The 19,504-nt window shown below is 44.7% G+C and overlaps 1 protein-coding gene across 2 annotated transcripts in view; it reads right to left on the bottom strand.

Annotated features, from left to right (window-relative positions):
- Nucleotides 1-19,504, bottom strand: part of FCHSD2 (FCH and double SH3 domains 2) — a 324,668-nt gene that overhangs the window by 98,750 nt on the left and 206,414 nt on the right. For both annotated transcript variants that reach the window (XM_030200031.1, XM_030200032.1), the window contains exon 10: nt 11,427-11,522. In XM_030200031.1, the coding sequence (XP_030055891.1) occupies nt 11,427-11,522 (96 nt within the window). The remainder of the gene's footprint in view (nt 1-11,426; nt 11,523-19,504) is intronic.

Raw genomic sequence — 19,504 nt, 5'->3', positions numbered from 1 at the left:
GAGGGATATGATACAATTCTTTAAAATATACGTAGTTTACTATCAGGTTTCCAATGCTAGCATACATATTTGATCGTGCATATCTTGGTAAGACACAGCAGAAACAGACATGGGCTATCAACCCCCTCAGGTGCCATATTATTTGTTGTGTGTGGAAACAATTTAATTCTCTACAGATAATAAATTTTGTAGTCCTGCTGCAACCACAAAATGCTGAGTCTTGCACAAGGGAAGTCAAAACAATTTGATGGAGCATAAACCTTTTACCAAATCAGGGTGTGAAAGGGTAAATTTTGTGTTGTTTCTACTTGTGTTAGGGACAATCTGCAGGAAATACCTATGCTGGTTTTTTTTTTTCCCTGTCCTCATGTGGAAATGGGAGTGTGCAAAAAAGAAAGATTTAATGTTCAAGTAAGCAAGTATGTTCAGGAAGTCATAAAAGCAGATGTGCATTATGAATACAGTTCACAGAGAGATTTTTATTACCCCAGGGACACATAAGTGAGGAATAATTCCAAATAGATTGAAAAGATAAAAAGTCCTGCAAATAATATTGGCAAGGATCTGAAGAGAAACTTAAAATCTCTAAGAAAACTGAAGCTTGTGTTCCTAGATTTCACAGTATTGATATCCCTTTACCGGGTTTTATTTAAAAGATTTTCTGTCATAATGCATGACAAAAGCTGACCATGCCTGAGAGAGTATTTCCAGCAGCAGTCAATCCTCTGGTTAATGGGCAGACAACAGGGAACGCATGAGAATATGCATTCTTTAATATCTTGATCTTATTTTCCCTGTGTTTCTTTAAAGGCATTGAGATCCCTTGGTACTGATAGAGATAAAGTTCAATTCTCACAGGGTTCTCAGCCCGAGTGGGCACTAATGACAGTTGATGTCAAGGACGATGGAGACCTCCATGTCGGTGCATCTCCAGCTTGCAAGGGAGCTCCCAATACCATCTGATGAGGATAGTGCTGGGCAGACTTATACAGTCTGTGCCAGAGCTGGTGGTGGGAGGCGGGGTTGGTGGTTGGGAGGCGGGGATAGTGCTGGGCAGACTTATACAGTCTGTGCCAGAGCTGGTGGTGGGAGGCGGGGATAGGGCTGGCCAGACTTATACGGTCTGTGCCCTGAAGAGGACAGTACAAATAAAAAAGTAGCATATATGAATTTATCTTCTTGGGCAGACTGGATGGACCGTGCAGGTCTTTTTCTGCCGTCATCTACTATGTTACTATGTATCTGTCTGAATTAATAGACCTACCACCCAGAAACGCTAAAAGATCATCCCGAACTTTCCTCAATCTCCACTTCCCTAACTGCAAAGGCATAAAATACAAAGTACTACATGCATCAACCTTCTCTTATATGAGCACGCAACTCTGGAACACACTACCACGCAACCTGAAAACGATCTACAAACTAACCGACTTCCGCAAACGACTAAAGACTTATCTCTTTGAGAAAATTTATTGCAAGGATCAAAACACATGAAGTCCATACACACTAACAGAAATGCATCAATACACTTTCTTCTAAATTCTCTTACCCCGAATACTCCACCCACATATAAAATTGCTATACCTTAAGGTTTTCGTGCTATTGTTCTATCGCCCTATCTTTTCCCCATTGTAACATTCCATAGTTTCTACGCTCTAAATGTTGTTTTGACTTGACTTTGTCTTCCCACAACTCCTCATAATGTAACCCATAATTGTACTGTAACACATTGTATTTCCATCATTCACAATGTATTGTAAGCCACACTAAGCCCGCAAATAGGTGGGAAAATGTGGGATACAAATGCAATAAAATAAATAAATAAATCTGGGTTGGGGCCTCTGCTGCCTTGGACTTCTGCGCACTGAAAAATTTCTCGCACTAGGCCTCTACTCTTCTGTGTGCGTTTCTGTATTTTAGTGCAGAGTTTACATGGAGAGGGCAAATGATCAGGTCCGAGGCACCAGTTGAGAATATCAGTCACAGACATGGTCCTTCCACATCTCAAACACTTTTTGAAACTGAAACCGTTGGAAGGTTTCTGGGACACCAGAAAAACTGCAGAAGCAAAAATTAAACGGAAAGGTCCCGCTATGCACAGGGAAGTGCAGGAAGACAGAAAAAAACAAAGTAGTAACTGCGTGTCAGAGACATAAGGAAATTTGTCTGATCAACTGCAGAAAAGATCAAACTGACGGTCCCAAATGGGGACTATCTGGTGGGAAGCCACCCGTACTTGCGGGGCCTATCAAAGGCTTCAGGACTGTTTTGGGCGGCATCCATCCCAGGGCTCTGTTGGTGGCATCACCCATCTGTGGTAATCTTTTGTCCTGCTTGTCCTTGGAGAAATATTTATCCTGCGTAAACGTCTAAGACCTCATTTTAAAAAGCCAGGAAATGCATGTCTCAAAATTTAAGTGTATGCAAATGACAAGGTCTGGGCGTATTTTGGGCAGAACAAGTTGATAGACTTTTAGTGCCCCATTTCATAATGGTTTGTCCTAGATGACTGATGTCAGGAGTTTTTTTTTGTTTGTTTCATTTGTACCCCGCACTTTCCCACTCATGGCAGGCTCAATGCGGCTTACATGGGGCAATGGAGGGTTAAGTGACTTGCCCAGAGTCACAAGGAGCTGCCTGTGCCTGAAGTGGGAATCGAACTCAGTTCCTCAGTTCCCCAGGACCAAAGTCCACCATCCTAACCACTAGGCCACTCCTCCACCATACCTGCTACTAAGCATTTTAAGATTTAGTGAACGTTACTGAGCAGCACTCTACTGTAGGGATTAGGGGAGGTTGTCCCCTTAAATCCCCCAGTTTTTGTCTCTTCCCCCCACCCCCCTGCAAAGCTGTCAAGGGAAATCAGTCTCTGAATATGTGCCCACACTTGGCACATAATGTCCATTTCTCCTATATTTTAGTTATCAATAGAAATCAAACAAAATAAAACATGGAAAAGAAAATAAGATGATACCTTTTTTATTGGACATAACTTAATACATTTCTTGATTAGCTTTCGAAGGTTGCCCTTCTTCCTCAGATCGGAAATAAGCAAATGTGCTAGCTGACAGTGTATATAAGTGAAAACATTCAAGCATTACTATGACAGTAAAATAGATACCATTGGAGATTCTACATGGAATGTTGCTGCTATTGGAGATTCTACATGGAATGTTGCTACTATTGGAGATTCTACATGGAATGTTGCTATTTCACTAGCAACATTCCATGTAGAAGGCTGCGCAGGCTTCTGTTTCTGTGAGTCTGACGTCCTGCACGTATGTGCAGGACGTCAGACTCACAGAAGCAGAAGCCTGCGCGGCCACATTGGTGATCTACAAGGGCTGACTTCTACATGGAATGTTGCTAGTGGAATAGCAACATTCCATGTAGAATCTATAGAAATCAAACAAAATAAAACATGGAAAAGAAAATAAGATGATACCTTTTTTATTGGACATAACTTAATACATTTCTTGATTAGCTTTCGAAGGTTGCCCTTCTTCCTCAGATCGGAAATAAGCAAATGTGCTAGCTGACAGTGTATATAAGTGAAAACATTCAAGCATTACTATGACAGTCTGACAGGGTGGGAGGATGGGGGTGGGTCGGAGGTATGCATGGGGACATCAAAGCATATCATTGATATTCTAACAGGATGGGTGTAGATAGGTGAGGGGAGGGTGATCAACAGAGAAATACAGCTTTATGGTTTATAATGGGTTAGGAACCCCAGATCCTTGTTAAGTCCTTTCTGTTTGGTGTTAAAATATTCAATCATTCTGACTTCAAAGGTCTATATTTTAGGACAGCCTCTATATTGGCTGAATACTAATGAAACTAGAGACATTCTGATCTAGATATCTCAATCCTGACTTCTATATGCTTTCTAAAACGAAGCTGAATATATATTTTCCTCCAAAAATAGCTTTCAGTCTAGTTTCTACTATGTAAGTGTGAACACTATAGAAACAGCATCACAATAATGCAATCTGTGGCTATTAAATCTACTTTCCCCCTTTCCCCAAGAGACTTGCAGCCAGTACAGGAGCAGTCAAGGATGCAGCAGCAGATGCCATAAAGGCCTCAGGGATAGGAAAGAAACAGCTAAGGGAGCAGAAGAAATAGCTGCAATAGAGGACGACCAGTGTTGTAAAGTTCACAACAGGCAGGGAGCTGTGGGACCCCCACAGGTGCAGCCCCAGGAGATCAGATGCTACAGCTGTGATAAAAAGGCAGTGACATAGAAGGGGGAAGAGGAAAAAGGCAGCTGTGACTAAGAAGCAGCAACGGGGAAAGACACTCACAGCAAATAAAAGCAGCAGCATCAGAGAAGAAGGACTACACGCAGTGGCGTTCCGACCCTAGCTGATACCCGGGGCGGATTGCCGATGCGCGCTCCCAGGTACAGCGCGACCCCCCCCCCCCCAGCGAAAGGACACCTCTTCCCCCCCCCCCCCCCCCCCGGTATAGGATCCTTCAGATTCTCCTATCACCACCACACAGGCTAATATTGTGAGCCGGGCACTTTTTATGGTGGGTAGGTATTCCTCATTTGATCCACAAATTTTAATACCAATTAATACCAGTTAAATCAATATTTTTTTCTATTTATTTCTTTTTGTTTCTTTTACTTAAGCATAAGCACTTAGCTTCTATCTGTAGCGTCACCCAGGACTCCTTCATCAAGATACTTTAAAAATGCTGTTCATTCATCTCGGAGATCTCATACCTGGTATTAATTGGTATTAAAATTTGTGGATCAAATGAGGAATACCTACCCACCATAAAAAGTGCCTGGCTCACAATATTAGCCTGCACCCCCCGGGTGCACGCCGCTGGGGGGGTGGGTGCCGCGGCGCGCGCTGCCCTGTCTCAGTCTGATTTTGCCCCCCCCCCCCCCCTTGGTACGCCACTGACTACACGGAAAACTGGAGCAGAAAATCCAGGCTCCAGAACTGCAGCACAGCCATGAGCAGCAGCCATAGCCGCCGAGAAGGGGCCCGGCGCAGGTGTCTCTCTCTCTCCTGCTCCTGATGGGACCCGGGTGATCTCGAGAGGAGCAGGAGAGAAAACTCTGGCGCCGGGCCCTCTTGCATTGCCTGCCTAGCGGCTAGGCCCTCAGGCCGCGCATGCTCAGTTTTGAGACCGAGCCCGTGTCAGCTAAGGAAAGCAGCCACAGGACCAGGCAATGCTGGGCAAAGGAAGGAGTTGTGTTGTTTGCAGCTAGCTGGGCCAACCAAGGTACTTCAGGCAGGCGGCGATGACGATTCTGTGTGTGTGTGTGTGGGAGGGGGGGGGGGGGGCGGCGGCGGCAATGACAATTCTGTGTGTGTGTGGGGGGGGGGGGGGGCGGCGATGACTATTCTGGGATGGGGGGCCAGCAATCCTGGAGGGGGGGGGGGGGGGCTGTGGTCCTGCCCCAGGCCCAGCTCAGTCTCTCAGCTGTCCTGGCAGCATTAGGTGTAACAGGTAGGAAAAGAGAATCTGGCAGTTTAACGGAACCCCCTCAGACACCTCCTACAGAAGAAAGTTTTACTCCCCCCCCCCCCCCCACCAAAAGCAAACTCAAAGGATGAGCAATAACTTTGGAGTGGACTCAGAAGAAAGATTAAGGGAAGCCCACGCAAAAAAAGAAATACACATGGAGCTGAAGAGGAACAGGATTAGAGAAGATACAAGGATGCCCCCCAAAGCACTAACCCCCCCCCCCCCCCCCCCCGATTCTATAAAGGTCGACGAAAATTGCGCGCGCAAATTCAGGTGTAATTCTGATTTGTGTGGACAATTAAACTGAATAACAAGCCAATTAGTGTCAATAACTGGCACTAATTAGATTTAATTGGATGCCGAACTTTAGGCTATGATAAGTGCCTAGGATTTATGTACAGCCCAAAAAAGGGGGCATGGAAAGTGGATATGATGAGTGTTTGGGGTAGAACGGACATGAAGTTTTCCGTTTCGTGCGTAATTATAGAATAAAGGCCTGAACGTAAATTTAGACATGGGCATTTGCACCATGTTTTCGTTGGTGCACATAGTGGCATCTAAATTTACGTGAAACGATAACGTTTAAGCGTTATTCTATAAACCACACCTAACTTTAGGCCCGGTTTACAGAATAACGATTAAGCGATTTTTTTTCGTCATCAATTTTTTTTAAGCGGCATATATAGAATTTATCTCAACGTGCCAATCACCACGGATCTGTAGAGCTGAGAAACAGTAGGGGTGATAAACTGAAAAGCCCTCTAGCAGTAGCTCATCCTGAAGCAAAGACCTGTGGAGGTGAGAAGTTACTAGCAGGGAAAAAGTCAACTGCAGAAGTGACCTGGGTCCACTGGGAAGCCCAGTTCTGGTGAGCAAGACCACTGATCTGATGTGGGTAAGACTAAGTTCAACGAGGCTGTACTGGAAACGAGAAGAGCTAGAGCTACAGAAGTACCCGAATCTTAGCAAGCTGCAGAGATAAGGAGACTGCATGAGTCCAGATATAGGAGGAGCTGATCAGAGAGACCGTCCAATGAGAGTGACCTGAAAACCAATCTGGTGAGTGCGTCCAAAGCCAGGGGCCTGACCTAAGCTAAAACTCCTGCTGCAGAGGAGCTGCACAAAAACTTAACAGCTGAGGGAAGCCAGCATCAAAGCAAGACCCTTGCGTTGCCTCTGTATTCATGAGAGGAATGACTGGAAGTTTATTCTTTTAATTTATTCAGGGACACAAAACAGCTGGAGTGAAGTTACACTCATATGGAATTTAAAAAAAAATATCTCTTTTGAAATTGAGAGTAGTTAAGTTTTTCTACCCCTTTGAGTTTATTAAGCAAGGGGAAAGGAATCCTGTACAAGTCAAAAGGCCTGAGAGCAGCTACAGGGAAGGAAGCACACTCGCACTTGTTGGAAACAGAAATCCACCTGTGTTGTAACACCACAGTGGGTTGGTCCCAATGAAGTATGAGCTGAACACCGATACCCTACATATACTTTGGGGTACCAAGCTTATTCCATCTTTGGGATATATTAAATTCCAAGGTTTTTGTGATAAGGCTAACGGTATACTTATGCTGTAAGGATAGCCCTATTTTAAGAAGAAACACTATACAAGTGAATCTCAGAGAGAGTCAAGTTTGAAAAGAATAATATTGTAGTTGATAATACAAAGGTTTAAATCAAAATTTAAATTAAACAGTTTGATTCAAAGCTACGTAGATGGGTCACTTCAGGCACAGGCAGCTAGCTCCTTGTGACTCTGGGCAAGTCACTTAACCCTCCATTGCCCCATGTAAGCCGCATTGAGCCTGCCATGAGTGGGAAAGCGCAGGGTAAAAATGTAACAAAAATAAAATAGATACTATTGGAGATTCTACATGGAATTCTACATGGGAATGTTGCTACTATTGGAGATTCTACATGGAATGTTGCTACTATTGGAGATTCTACATGGAACATTCCATGTAGAAGGCTGCGCAGGCTTCTGTTTCTCTGAGTCTGACGTCCTGCACGTCAGACTCACAGAAGCAGAAGCCTGCGCGGCCACATTGGTGATCTGCAAGGGCCGACTTCTACATGGAATGTTGCTAGTGGAATAGCAACATTCCATGTACAATCTCCAATAGTAGCAACATTCCCATATAGAATTCCATGTAGAATCTCCAATAGTAGCAACAGTGGAGGAGTGGCCTAGTGATTAGGGTGGTGGACTTTGGTCCTGAGGAACTGAGTTCGATTCCCACTTCAGGCACAGGCAGCTCCTTGTGACTCTGGGCAAGTCACTTAACCCTCCATTGCCCCATGTAAGCCGCATTGAGCCTGCCATGAGTGGGAAAGCGCGGGGTACAAATGTAACAAAAAAAAATAGGCTATACAAGACATGTTTCTCGTATTTCTTCGAGAAACGCATTACACCTGTCACCTACGTCTTGGTCACCATCATCTGCCTCAACTTTCACTTCCTTATCAAGCAGCACTTTATGTAACTTCAACTCTCTCTCTTTGGAAGAATTAGGACAATCAATTAAAAGTATGAACTAGACCACAGCACCACATGATGCTATTCCATCTGTAATAATAAAAAAAAGTTCCTGACCACCTTACTCCCGTTATTCACTCTATGGTCAGTTTAAGCCTCTCATCTGGACATGCTCCACACACCTGGAAATCAGCCTCTATTCGTCCCAAAACAAAAGACACAGATAACAAAGTGGCTTAAAGGTAACAACTTTATATTGAATCCTGGGAAATCTAAAGGCCTACTCTTTACTAATCAAGTCAAAACTGCTCTTATTTCTCCTACTCCACTCCAGTACCAACATCATATAAATCTTGGGCATTATCGACGCAATGCTCAGGTTCAGACCTCAAGTCTCATGGTTGATGCAACGTTCCCTTCCACAGAGTTTGCCTGATCCGATCTATAAAATCCTTACTGCACCCCTCTACACTTAACTATTTTAATACACTCTTTAATTTAATTATCAGGCAGTTAGACTACTGCAATTCTTTTTATAAGAGCTTAGATGAAAGAGCTTCATCATTTACAACTGATCCAAAACACAGCAATCAGGCTTAATGTGAGAAAATATGATCACGGAACACCTCAACTGGAAAAAGCTTGATGGCTACCTGTATCTCACATTCTCTTTTAGCCTTCTTTATCAGTGCTTTGCCAGAGAATGTGGTAAAAGCAGTCAGTTTAGTAGGGTTTAAAAAAAAGCTTTGGATAATTTCCTAAAAGAAACGTCCATAAGCCATTATTAAGTTGGACTTGGGAAAATCCACTGTTTATTTCTAGGATAAGCAGCATAAAATCTGTTTTACTCTTTTGAGAGCTTGCCAGGTACTTGTGACCTGGAGTGGCCACTGTTGGAAACAGGATACTGGACTTGACGGACCTTCGGCCTGTCAAAGTATGGCAATGCTTATGTTCTTATGTGTATGGAGTGGCTCACAGGAAGACTTTAGGCAAGCCTTCTGAGATGAAATGCTGTTAAAAACTGTCCTGGATGCACGGCCACTATTACTTTAAAAAAAGTTTCAGTTTTGAAATAATAGGAGTACATTCTGGTTCTCCAGATGATTCTGGAAGCAATTTTGTCACTCCTTGGTCTAGGAAGAACTGTAGCATAGTATGCACACCTTTCACCAGGACGGTGGCACGATGGCTGTTAAAGCAAACAGGTGGCTGTCTGTCCATCTTCGAATGATTTATAATCTGCCCTTACCCTGGGCACAGAACAATAGTACATACATATAAACATAAAACAAATTACAATAATGAAGACGAACTGGAATACTATAACCCTTCAATCCGTTCAGAACGCCGCCGCACGTCTTATATTCCGCCAGAACCGATATACTCGTATCACCCCTCTCCTCAAATCACTTCATTGGCTTCCGATCAGATATCGCATACAATTCAAGCTCCTCCTGCTTACCTACAATTGCACTCAGTCTGCGGCTCCTCACTACCTCTCCACCCTCATCTCCCCCTATGTTCCCGCCCGTAACCTCCGCTCACAGGACAAAGCCCTTCTCTCAGTACCCTTCTCGGCTCCACTGCCAACTCCAGGCTCCGCTCATTCTGCCTTGCCTCACCCTATGCCTGGAACAATCTTCCTTTACCCATACGCCATGCCCCCTCCCTACCCATCTTCAAATCTCTGCTTAAAACTCACCTCTTCAATGCTGCCTTCGGCGCCTAACCGCTCGAGATATATAGAATGCCCCAATCTATCCACCCTATCAGATTAACTGTTCACTCGTCCTCTACATTGTACACTTGTCTTTAGATTGTTCTCTTGTCTTTTAGATTGTAAGCTCTTTGAGCAGGGACTGTCTTTCTATGTTTAAATTGTACAGCGCTGCGTAACCCTAGTAGCGCTTTAGAAATGTCAGTTAGTAGTAGTAGTTGATAGATAGCAACACCAGAGTCAACTAATTCACAGCTCTCCAGGCACATGATAGGCCAAACACAACAAATGGTCCTTCAACTGGCATTTAAACACAGGCAGTCGGGCTTCTTAATTCTTAAAGGCAACTTATTCAACTCCAAAGGGTCTGCAATAGAAAATGCTCCTTTCTTAGTCCAGGAAAGGGAAGGTGGAAGAACTTGGACTCCTGAGTATTATCCCTGCTCCAGGTCCAATTCAATTGATTTATGTCTTTTTTATTTTTTTTAAATGGAGCTTAAAACCTCAACTGAGGTACCTCTTCTGCTCCAACTCGATCAAGAGCTGCCTCAGTAACCAGCTTAGTAGGTATCCCTCTGCTGAACAGTCAGGAGCTTGTCGGAAACAATCCAGGAACAGCCAGGCCCATCTGTCCCATCTGCTAGAGACAGAGAAATACTGAGCATTTTAAGACCACAGAGTGTTCTTAAGGGGTGAACCGTGCAAAGCTACTTTATTTCTATGTCTCCATTTGCTGGTAGATGGACATAACCCACATGTTCTAGACTGGCCTGATATGAATGCTAAGGAATGACTGCTTATAAAATTATTTCTTCTGCAGGCAAAATAGTGTTTTAGCTCAAACAGAAGTTTATAAAATTACCTGGAATAAGCACAAGTGTTCCCAGGGTTAAAGTCTGAACACATATGCCTGTGTTATAAAATACTAGCCTTTGAGCCCGTAAAAACGGGCTATTATAGGAAGGGGGGGGGGGGGGGGTTGAAAGGCCCGCCCCCGCCGCCGAGTTCGCCGCTGCCCCCCCCCCCCCCGAGCTGTCACCACCCACCTTCCACCCGGCCGGGCCCTCGCTCTGCTATTGAAACAGCGAGGGTCCAGGAACGCAGCACTGAGCTCTGCTGAGCTGCCGACGTTGGCCTTCGTTCTTCTTCTCTGCCTGTCCCGCCCTCGTGTGACGTAACGTCGTCGAGGGCGGGACAGAGGCAGAGAAGAAGAAGGAAGGGCAATGTCGGCAGCTCAGCAGAGCTCAGTGCTGCGTTCCCGGACCCTCGCTGTTTCAATAGTGGAGCGAGGGCCCGACTGGGTAGAAGGTGGTTGGCGGCGGCGACTCGGGTGGGGGGAGCAGACGGCGGTGTCTCTCCCTCAGAAATAAGCAGTACAGACCCTCTCTGTTCCGCCCCCCGTCATCACGTATTGACGCGGGGGCGGGGCAGAGGTCTCTACTGCGCATTTGCGAGTACGACACTCGCCTTTTATATATATTGATATGCAGATGCACATAGAATAAACAAGGCCATCTGTGTGAATTTAAGAAATATTGAGTATAAACAGAAAGTCAGAGTTAACTTATGCACACTTCTGCTGCACAAGGTAAGAATTCCATTATACAATTACAAAAATCACAATCTAATACAAAAACAAAATCTAACGAATGTTGACACTGAACGGACCATATCACAATTATTACAAAACTTGCACTGCTGTGAGTGCTATTCACATAGCTGATAAAACGCTCTTACCGTATCACTGTCACTAGGCTGAAACTTGAAGGGTTGTGCTTTGTGAAATACTGAGTTTTCTTGAACGAACATCTGAAGATTGTAATCCTGTACCACCTAAAAAAAAAAAAAAAAACAGAACAAATTGAAGCTATGAGGCAGAAAAGTTACCTAGGCACACTACTCAGTTTTGACAAAGAATAATTGGAAACACAGAGAAACAGACAATGGCAGAGGCCCTTAAAAACTATTTGATCTACCTAATTTAGGGGCCCTTTTATTAAACCACTAGCCGTTCAGCCCGTAAAAATGGTCTAGTATAGGAAGGGGAGGTTAGAAAGGCCCCCCACCCCCGCCGCTGAGTTCGCCGCTGCCGCTCCCCCTCCGAGTTCGCCCCCCCCCCCGGAGACGTCGCCACCCACCTTCCACCTGGTCGGGCCCTCGCTCCGTTATTGAAACAGCGAGGGCACGCAGCACACAGCTCTACTGCTGAGCTGCCGTGGCCTTCCTTCTTCTTCTCTGCCTGTGTCCCGCCCTCGTGTGATGTAACGTCGTTGAGGGCGGGACACAGGCAGAGAAGAAGAAGGAAGGCCGACGGCAGCTCAGCAGTAGAGCTGTGTGCTGCGTGCCCTCGCTGTTTCAATAGCGGAGCGAGGGCCTGACCTGGTGGAAGGTGGGTGGCGGCGGTGACTCCGGGTGGGGGGAGCGTTAGCGACGGCGGTGTCCCTCGCAAATGTGCAGTAGAGACCCCTCTCTGTTCCGCCCCCGTCATCACGTATTGACGCGGGGGCGGGGCAGAGAGGGTCTCTACTGCGCATTTGCGAGTGAGTACGACACTCGCCATTTATATATATATTGATGGTAAAATTTGTAGTTACTGCACCTTAACAGAATTTTACCGCGGGGTAGCTTCAAATTTAAAGTAACACCAATCGGGAGTGTTTCAACTTTTTTTTGTGTGTGTGTGTGTGTGTGATTCAATCATTTTTATTGATGGCAGAAACCCTACCTACATAATGCTTGAAACAGTTAAAACCAGTCAAAGCCAGAGTCAGGATAAATTAAATAACAGCAAGAATGTAACATCAGCCATCAAATACAATATTTTCCTTTAATTTCCCCCTTCCCTCCACAAACAGATATCCCCACCCCCTCTACTCCCCCCTCCCCACTTCCCCTCCTCTTCTCCTCAGCACGCTATTCGTCTGTTGTTACAATGTACAACTTCACAAAAATAATTGAAGCCAGGTATCTCTAAGAAGAAAACAAACAGTCATGTTCAAAAACCACCTGAAGCTTCTTCCCCTTATTCTAGTACAAAGTTCTCACCTTTCCCAGCATAGGACCCCTCCCCCCCTCCCCTCCTAGAACCCTCCCCCTTCCCTTCCTGTGCCATGTCATGCTTGTTAAGAGTTTAAAATTCTGCTCCGCGCCACTGCTGTCAACGAGTCCCAAAAAGGGGCCCACATACGGCAAAAGGCGTTCCCCCCCCCCCCCCCCCGGATGAGGCCAAATCCCCAACCTCTCTACGTTCCAGGGAACAAAGGAAAATCATCCTAGACCGCCACTGAGACAACGCCGGACGTTCAACCGTTATCCACAGATGAAGAATAGATTTTCTTCAGGTCAAGTGTTAACGTTCAGATTAAGGTGTGGTACCTGCTCCAGATTAAGAAAACACACTTAGCGTGCGGCACCGTAAACAAAAAGGCGTTACCACTAAGCACTTTTGCGTAAGGCACCGCACGCTTAGTGCGTTTCTTTCTGAGCACTGAAGTTTTTTTTCTAGTGGCCAGCTGACTAAGGATTTTAAACCAGCGTTCTCTCCTGCATCAAATCAGTAACACAACTGTTAAGAGTGTATAGACCCCTGACGCAGGCATTGTTTGTGCCGAAACGTGGCCAAGTTGGATCGCTTTGTATGTGCTGCAGACACTGGTAATAAAGTCCTTTTGGTTCCACGAGTGGCTCCAATGCCCTTCATTTCCTTAGACACACCATCAATCTCATTTTATTCCTGGCTTTTCCAACCACTTATCAACAAAGCACTGATAAAGAAGGCTAAAAGAAAATATGAAGAAAAACTTGCCGTGGAGACAAAAACTCATAGTAACAACTTTTTCATGTATATCAGAAACAGAAAGCCTGCGAGTGAATCTGTGGGACTGTTAGATCATTAAGGAGCAAAAGGGGCACTCAGGGAGTACAAGGACATAGAAAAAGACTGAATGAATTCCTTGCTTTGGTCTTCATGGAAGAAGAGGAGTGGCCTAGTGGTTAGGGTGGTGGACTTTGGTCCTGGGGAACTGAGGAACTGAGTTTGATTTCCAGCACAGGCAGCTCCTTGTGACTCTGGGCAAGTCACTTAACCCTCCATTGCCCCAAGTAAGCCGCATTGAGCCTGCCATGAGTGGGAAAGCGCGGGGTACAAACGTAACAAAAATAAAATAGATACTATTGGAGATTCTACATGGAATGTTGCTATTCCACTAGCAACATTCCATGTAGAAGCCTGCGCGGCCACACTGGTGTGACTCTGGGCAAGTCACGTAACCCTCCATTGCCCCATGTAAGCTGCATTGAGCCTGCCATGAGTGGGAAAGTGCGGGGTACTAATGTAACAAAAATAAAATAGATACTATTGGAGATTCTACATGGAATGTTGCTATTCCACTAGCAACATTCCATGTAGAAGGCTGCGCAGGCTTCTGTTTCTGTGAGTCTGACGTCCTGCACGTACGTGCAGGACGTCAGACTCACAGAAGCAGAAGCCTGCGCGGCCACATTGGTGTGACTCTGGGCAAGTCACTTAACCCTCCATTATCCCATGTAAGCCGCATTGAGCCTGCCATGAGTGGGAAAGCGCGGGGTACAAATGTAACAAAAAAAAAAAAAAAAAAGATGTAAGAGACCTAACTGTACCAGAAATGTTTTTCACGTGTGGCAACGCAGTGGAACTGAAAGAAATCTCGGTAAACCTGGAAGACGTACTGAACCAAACTGACAAGGTAAAAAGAGACAAATCACCTGGACTGGATGGCATACACCCCAGAGTACTGAAAAAACTGAAAACATGAAATTGCTAATTATTAATGATCTGAAACTTGTCATTAAATCATCCGTAGTACCTGAAGATTGGAGGGTGGCCAATGTAACGCCGATTTTTAAAAAGGGTTCCAGGGGTGATCCGGGAAATTATAGACCGGTAAGCCTGACTTCAGTACTGGGCAAAATAGCGGAAACTATTAAAGAATAAAATTATGAACAAGTAGACGAACATGGTTTAATGGGACAGTCAGCATGGGTTCAACCAAGGGAAGTTTTGCCTCACCAATTTGCTTAATTTCTTTGAAGGCGTAGAATGATAAACATGTGGATAAAGGTGAGCCGGCTGATGTAATATCTAGATCTTCAGAAAGCTTTTGACAAAGTTCCTCATGAGAGACTCCTGAGAAAATTATGAAGTCATGGGAAAGGAGGCAATGTCTTTCAGTGGATTGGTTATTAGATTGAAAACAGATGGTAGGTTTAAATGGCCATTTTTCTCAATGGAGGAGGGTGAATTAGTGGGCTATTTAACATATTTGTAAATGATCTGGAAAGCAGAACAATGAGTGAGGTGATTAAATTTGAAGATGACACAAAACTATTCAAAGTTGTCAAACACATGCAAATTGCGAAAAATTGCAGCAAAGAAGCAGGGAGACTGGGCATTCAAATGGCAGATGAAATTTAATTTGGACAAATGCAAAGTGATGCACATTGGGAAGAATAATCCAAATCATAGTTACCTACATTGTTTTCTTTAGTGCTGACTCCTAAGGTGGAGCCAAAAAAGCAAACAGGATGCTAGGAAGTATTAGGAAAGGGATAGAAAATAAGATCAAGAATATTATACATGCATTTGAATCGCTCCATGGTGAAACCTCACCTTGAGCACTGTGTTCAATTCTGGTCGCCGTATCTCAAAAAAGATATAGTAGAATTAGAAAAGGTTCAAAGAAGAGCAACCAAAATGATAAAGGGGATGGAACTCCTCCCGTATGAAGAAAGGCTAAAGAGGTTAGGGCTCTTCAACTTGAAATAGAGATAGCTGAGGTACGATATGATTGAGGTCTATAAAATCCTGAGTGGTGCATAATGGGTAGAAGTCAATCGATTTTTCACTCTTTCAAAAAGTACAAAGACCAGGGGACACTCAATGAAATAACAGAAATACTTTTAAAACAAATAGGAGGAAATATTTTTTTACTCAAAGAATAGTTAAGCTGTGCAACTCGCTGTCAGAGGATATGGTAAAAGTGGTTAGCCTATCTGGGTTTAAAAAAAAGATTTGGACAAGTTCATGGAGGAAAAGTCATAAGTACATAAGTAATGCCATACTGGGAAAAGACCAAGGGTCCATCGAGCCCAGCATCCTGTCCACGACAGCGGCCAATGCAGGCCAAGGGCACCTGGCAAGCTTCCCAAACGTACAAATATTCTATACGTTATTCCTGGGTCCATAGTCTGTTACTGAGATGGACATGGAGGAAGCCACTGTTTGCCCTGGGATTGGTAGTATGAAACATTGCTATTAACTGGGTTTCTGCCAGGTATTTGGGACCTGGATTGCTACTGTTGGAAGCAGGATATTGGGCTAGATGGACCATTGGTCTAACCCAATATGGCTATTCTTATGTTCTTAACTAAGTGGAGTGAAGGAGTGGCCTAGTGGTTAGGGTGGTGGACTTTGGTCCTGGGGAAACTGAGGAACTGAGTTCGATTCCCACTTCGGGCACAGGCAGCTCCTTGTGACTCTGGGCAAGTCACTTAACCCTCCATTGCCCCATGTAAGCCGCATTGAGCCTGCCATGAGTGGGAAAGCGCGGGGTACAAATGTAACAAAAATAAAATAGATACTATTGGAGATTCTACATGGAATGTTGCTACTATTGGAGATTCTACATGGAATGTTGCTATTCCACTAGCACCATTCCATGTAGAAGCCTGCGCGGCCACATTGGTGATCTGCAAGGGCCGACTTCTATGTAGAATCTCAAATAGTAGCAACAGTGGAGGAGTGGCCTAGTGTTTAGGGTGGTGGACTTTGGTCCTGAGGAACTGAGTTCAATTCCCACTTCAGGCACAGGCAGCTCCTTGTGACTCTGGGCAAGTCACTTAACCCTCCATTGCCCCATGTAAGTCGCATTGAGCCTGCCATGAGTGGGAAAGCGCGGGGTACAAATGTAACAAAAATAAAATAGATACTATTGGAGATTCTACATGGAATGTTGCTACTATTGGAGATTCTACATGGAATGTTGCTATTCCACTAGCAACATTCCATGTAGAAGGCTGCGCAGGCTTCTGTTTCTGTGAGTCTGACGTCCTGCACGTACGTGCAGGACGTCAGACTCACAGAAGCAGAAGCCTGCGCGGCCACATTGATGATCTGCAAGGGCCAGGCAGAGGCAGCTCCTTGTGACTCTGGGCAAGTCACTTAACCCTCCATTGCCCCATGTAAGCCACATTGAGCCTGCCATGAATGGGAAAAACGTGAGGTACAAATGTAAAAAAAAAAAAAAAAAAAAATATATGGTTTCCTGAATTTTGTTACTGTTTTTGTCTCCATAGTTTCTATAGAGAGGCTGTTCTATGCATTTACCATCCTTTCCATCAAAACATACTATTGTAATCTAATAATTAGAAAAAAACGATTTTATAACTTTTCAATAGGGTTTTGGATTTAATAGAAAAAAAAGCATCTTTTACATTATCTGTATGCAAATTCCATAAATCTAAAAAAAATAATAAGATTGGAGATTTAGAATATATGGAAGTAAATGAAGAGTGAGACATAATAAACATGTGAAACCCGGTGGAAGGGAGACAAATCAATGAGATATCATAACAGGGTACACATTATATTGAAATGACAGCATTGATCAAATTTGTGAAGGGGTGGCATATATTAAGCATGGCCTATACTTATTTATTTGGAAATAGTGGGATATAAACTTTTCGAATTTTAATACAATTTACAACCCACAACAATCTTTCTAAACACAATCAACATAAAACGATACAATTGACCTTGAAAACAAACACTTTCAGCACGTTTCTTCCTATTGAAGTTGGCAGCCATTTGTAAACATACAAATTTGTCAAGAATCCACAAACACTTGTCTAAAAAAAAGCTTTCAATTGTTTCCTAAACCCTAGTGCGCTGGTTATCAATTGCAACCCTACAAAGAGGGTATTCCATAAGCTGGGAGCTGTCACTGAGAAAACATGCTCCCTAGTTGAGTTCCAGAAGACACTGATTTTCCAATCTCAAAATTCTTTGGGGACGGTATAACCTTAACAGACTATCAATGGTTACTGGAGTTTCACCACTTTTCACACTATGCACTCAAGTAAGAATTTTAAACTTTATAGTCAAACAAGATAAAAGTTCTGCAAGAAACAAAATCAGATGTGGAATCTTTAAGGAGAAATTCCATGTGTGAAGGGGGAAGAGCAAACTGGAGGTGTGAACACTATTGTCCACCTGGACAAAATGGAGACGGGGAGAGAGAGAGAGAGAGCGAGAGAGACTGCGAGCAGTAATTACCGTATTTTTCGGACTATAAGACGCACTTTTTTCCCCAAAAATTTGGGAGGAAAATGGGGGGTGCGTCTTATAGTCCGAAGGTAGATTTGGCTGGCCGGCCGCCCGCTCTCCGAGTTCCGGATCGCCGTCAGGGTTACCTCCTCCCCCCCCCCCCCGGCCCTGTCACCACTTCTCCCTACTCACGCGATCTTCCCTGGTGGTCTAGTGACGTCGGGGCAGGAAAGAACCCCCTCTTTCCTGCCCAGCGCGCTGCTCTCCATCCTCCTGTATGCAGCCTGACAGTCTTGGCAAGATTCAAAATGGCCGCCGAGACTTCAATTCTCAGCGGCCATTTTGAATCTCGCCGAGACCGTCAGGCAGCAATGCATACAGGAGGATGGAGAGCAGCGCGCTGGGCAGGAAAGAGGGGGTTCTTTCCTGCCCCGACGTCACTAGGCCACCAGGGAAGATCGCGTGAGTAGGGAGAAGTGGTGACAGGGCCGGGGGGAGGGCGATCCCGAACTCGGAGGGAGGGATTCGGACAAGACGCACCGGAGCACCTAGGTTTTAGAGGAGGGAAAAAGGAAAAAATTTTTTTTCCTATTTCCTTCCTCTAAAACCTAGGTGCGCCTTATGGTCCGGTGCGTCTTATAGTCCGAAAAATACGGTAGGCAGACTAACATTTGTCAGCACAACAATAATGAGAGATTTGAATAACCATATGAAAACTGCTCACTTTGGGTTTCTTGAACACAAAAGTTCTCGGAGAAAAAAAAAGACCTCAGTCAAAATTCCCCAGCTTGAACAAACTAATGCTCCTGCTTGAGAGTAATCAATCATTGGTCAGAAAAAAACACCATCTGTAAAATGGTAATAATGACGTTTCAAGCTTAACAACAAAGCCAAAATAAAGTGCAAATGTCAAAATGTGCTAAAGAAAACACAACACAATTTATGGTGAGATGAATAACTTCTTCCTACCACTCAAATATCATGCTGCCAATATTGTACCATTCAAAAAACCCCCATAAAACCAAACACTTAGCTGAAAACATTTGATCTAATCTTCCTTCCAGTAGCGTCTCCTCCGAAATTCTGACAGGGGTCCCCTGTTTCACAAATTGCAACTTCAAAGGAATTATCCACACTTCTCCGTGTTAGTGTGGCTTCCAAATATGGCCACTAGATGTCACTTTTCACAATGACTAAGGCTTCCTTTCCCCTGCAGAGGCTGTGAACACTGCCCCTAGAACAGGAAGCTAAAGCAGAAGGCGGGACCTGAGGGGGAAGGGGGCAGTATTGGACCCTAGCGAAGGGGGGCAGTGTTGGATCTGAAAGGGGGAAGGTAGGCAGTGTTGGACCAATGCGAGGGAACGGGGCAGTGCTGGACCCCAGTAGGGGAAGAGGGGAAGTGCTGGACACACGAGGAGGTAGGGGAGGTGCTGGAGGGAGGGCTGGAACTGAGAGGAGAGAGGGCTAGAACTGAGGGGGGAAGTGCTGGGAGCGAGGGAAGGAGGTCTGGAAC

The sequence above is a fragment of the Microcaecilia unicolor genome, chromosome 4, assembly GCF_901765095.1.
Source record: "Microcaecilia unicolor chromosome 4, aMicUni1.1, whole genome shotgun sequence".
Lineage (NCBI taxonomy): Eukaryota > Metazoa > Chordata > Amphibia > Gymnophiona > Siphonopidae > Microcaecilia > Microcaecilia unicolor.
The sequence above is the reverse complement of the archived record's forward strand: the minus strand, read 5'-3'. Positions and strand labels throughout refer to the sequence as shown.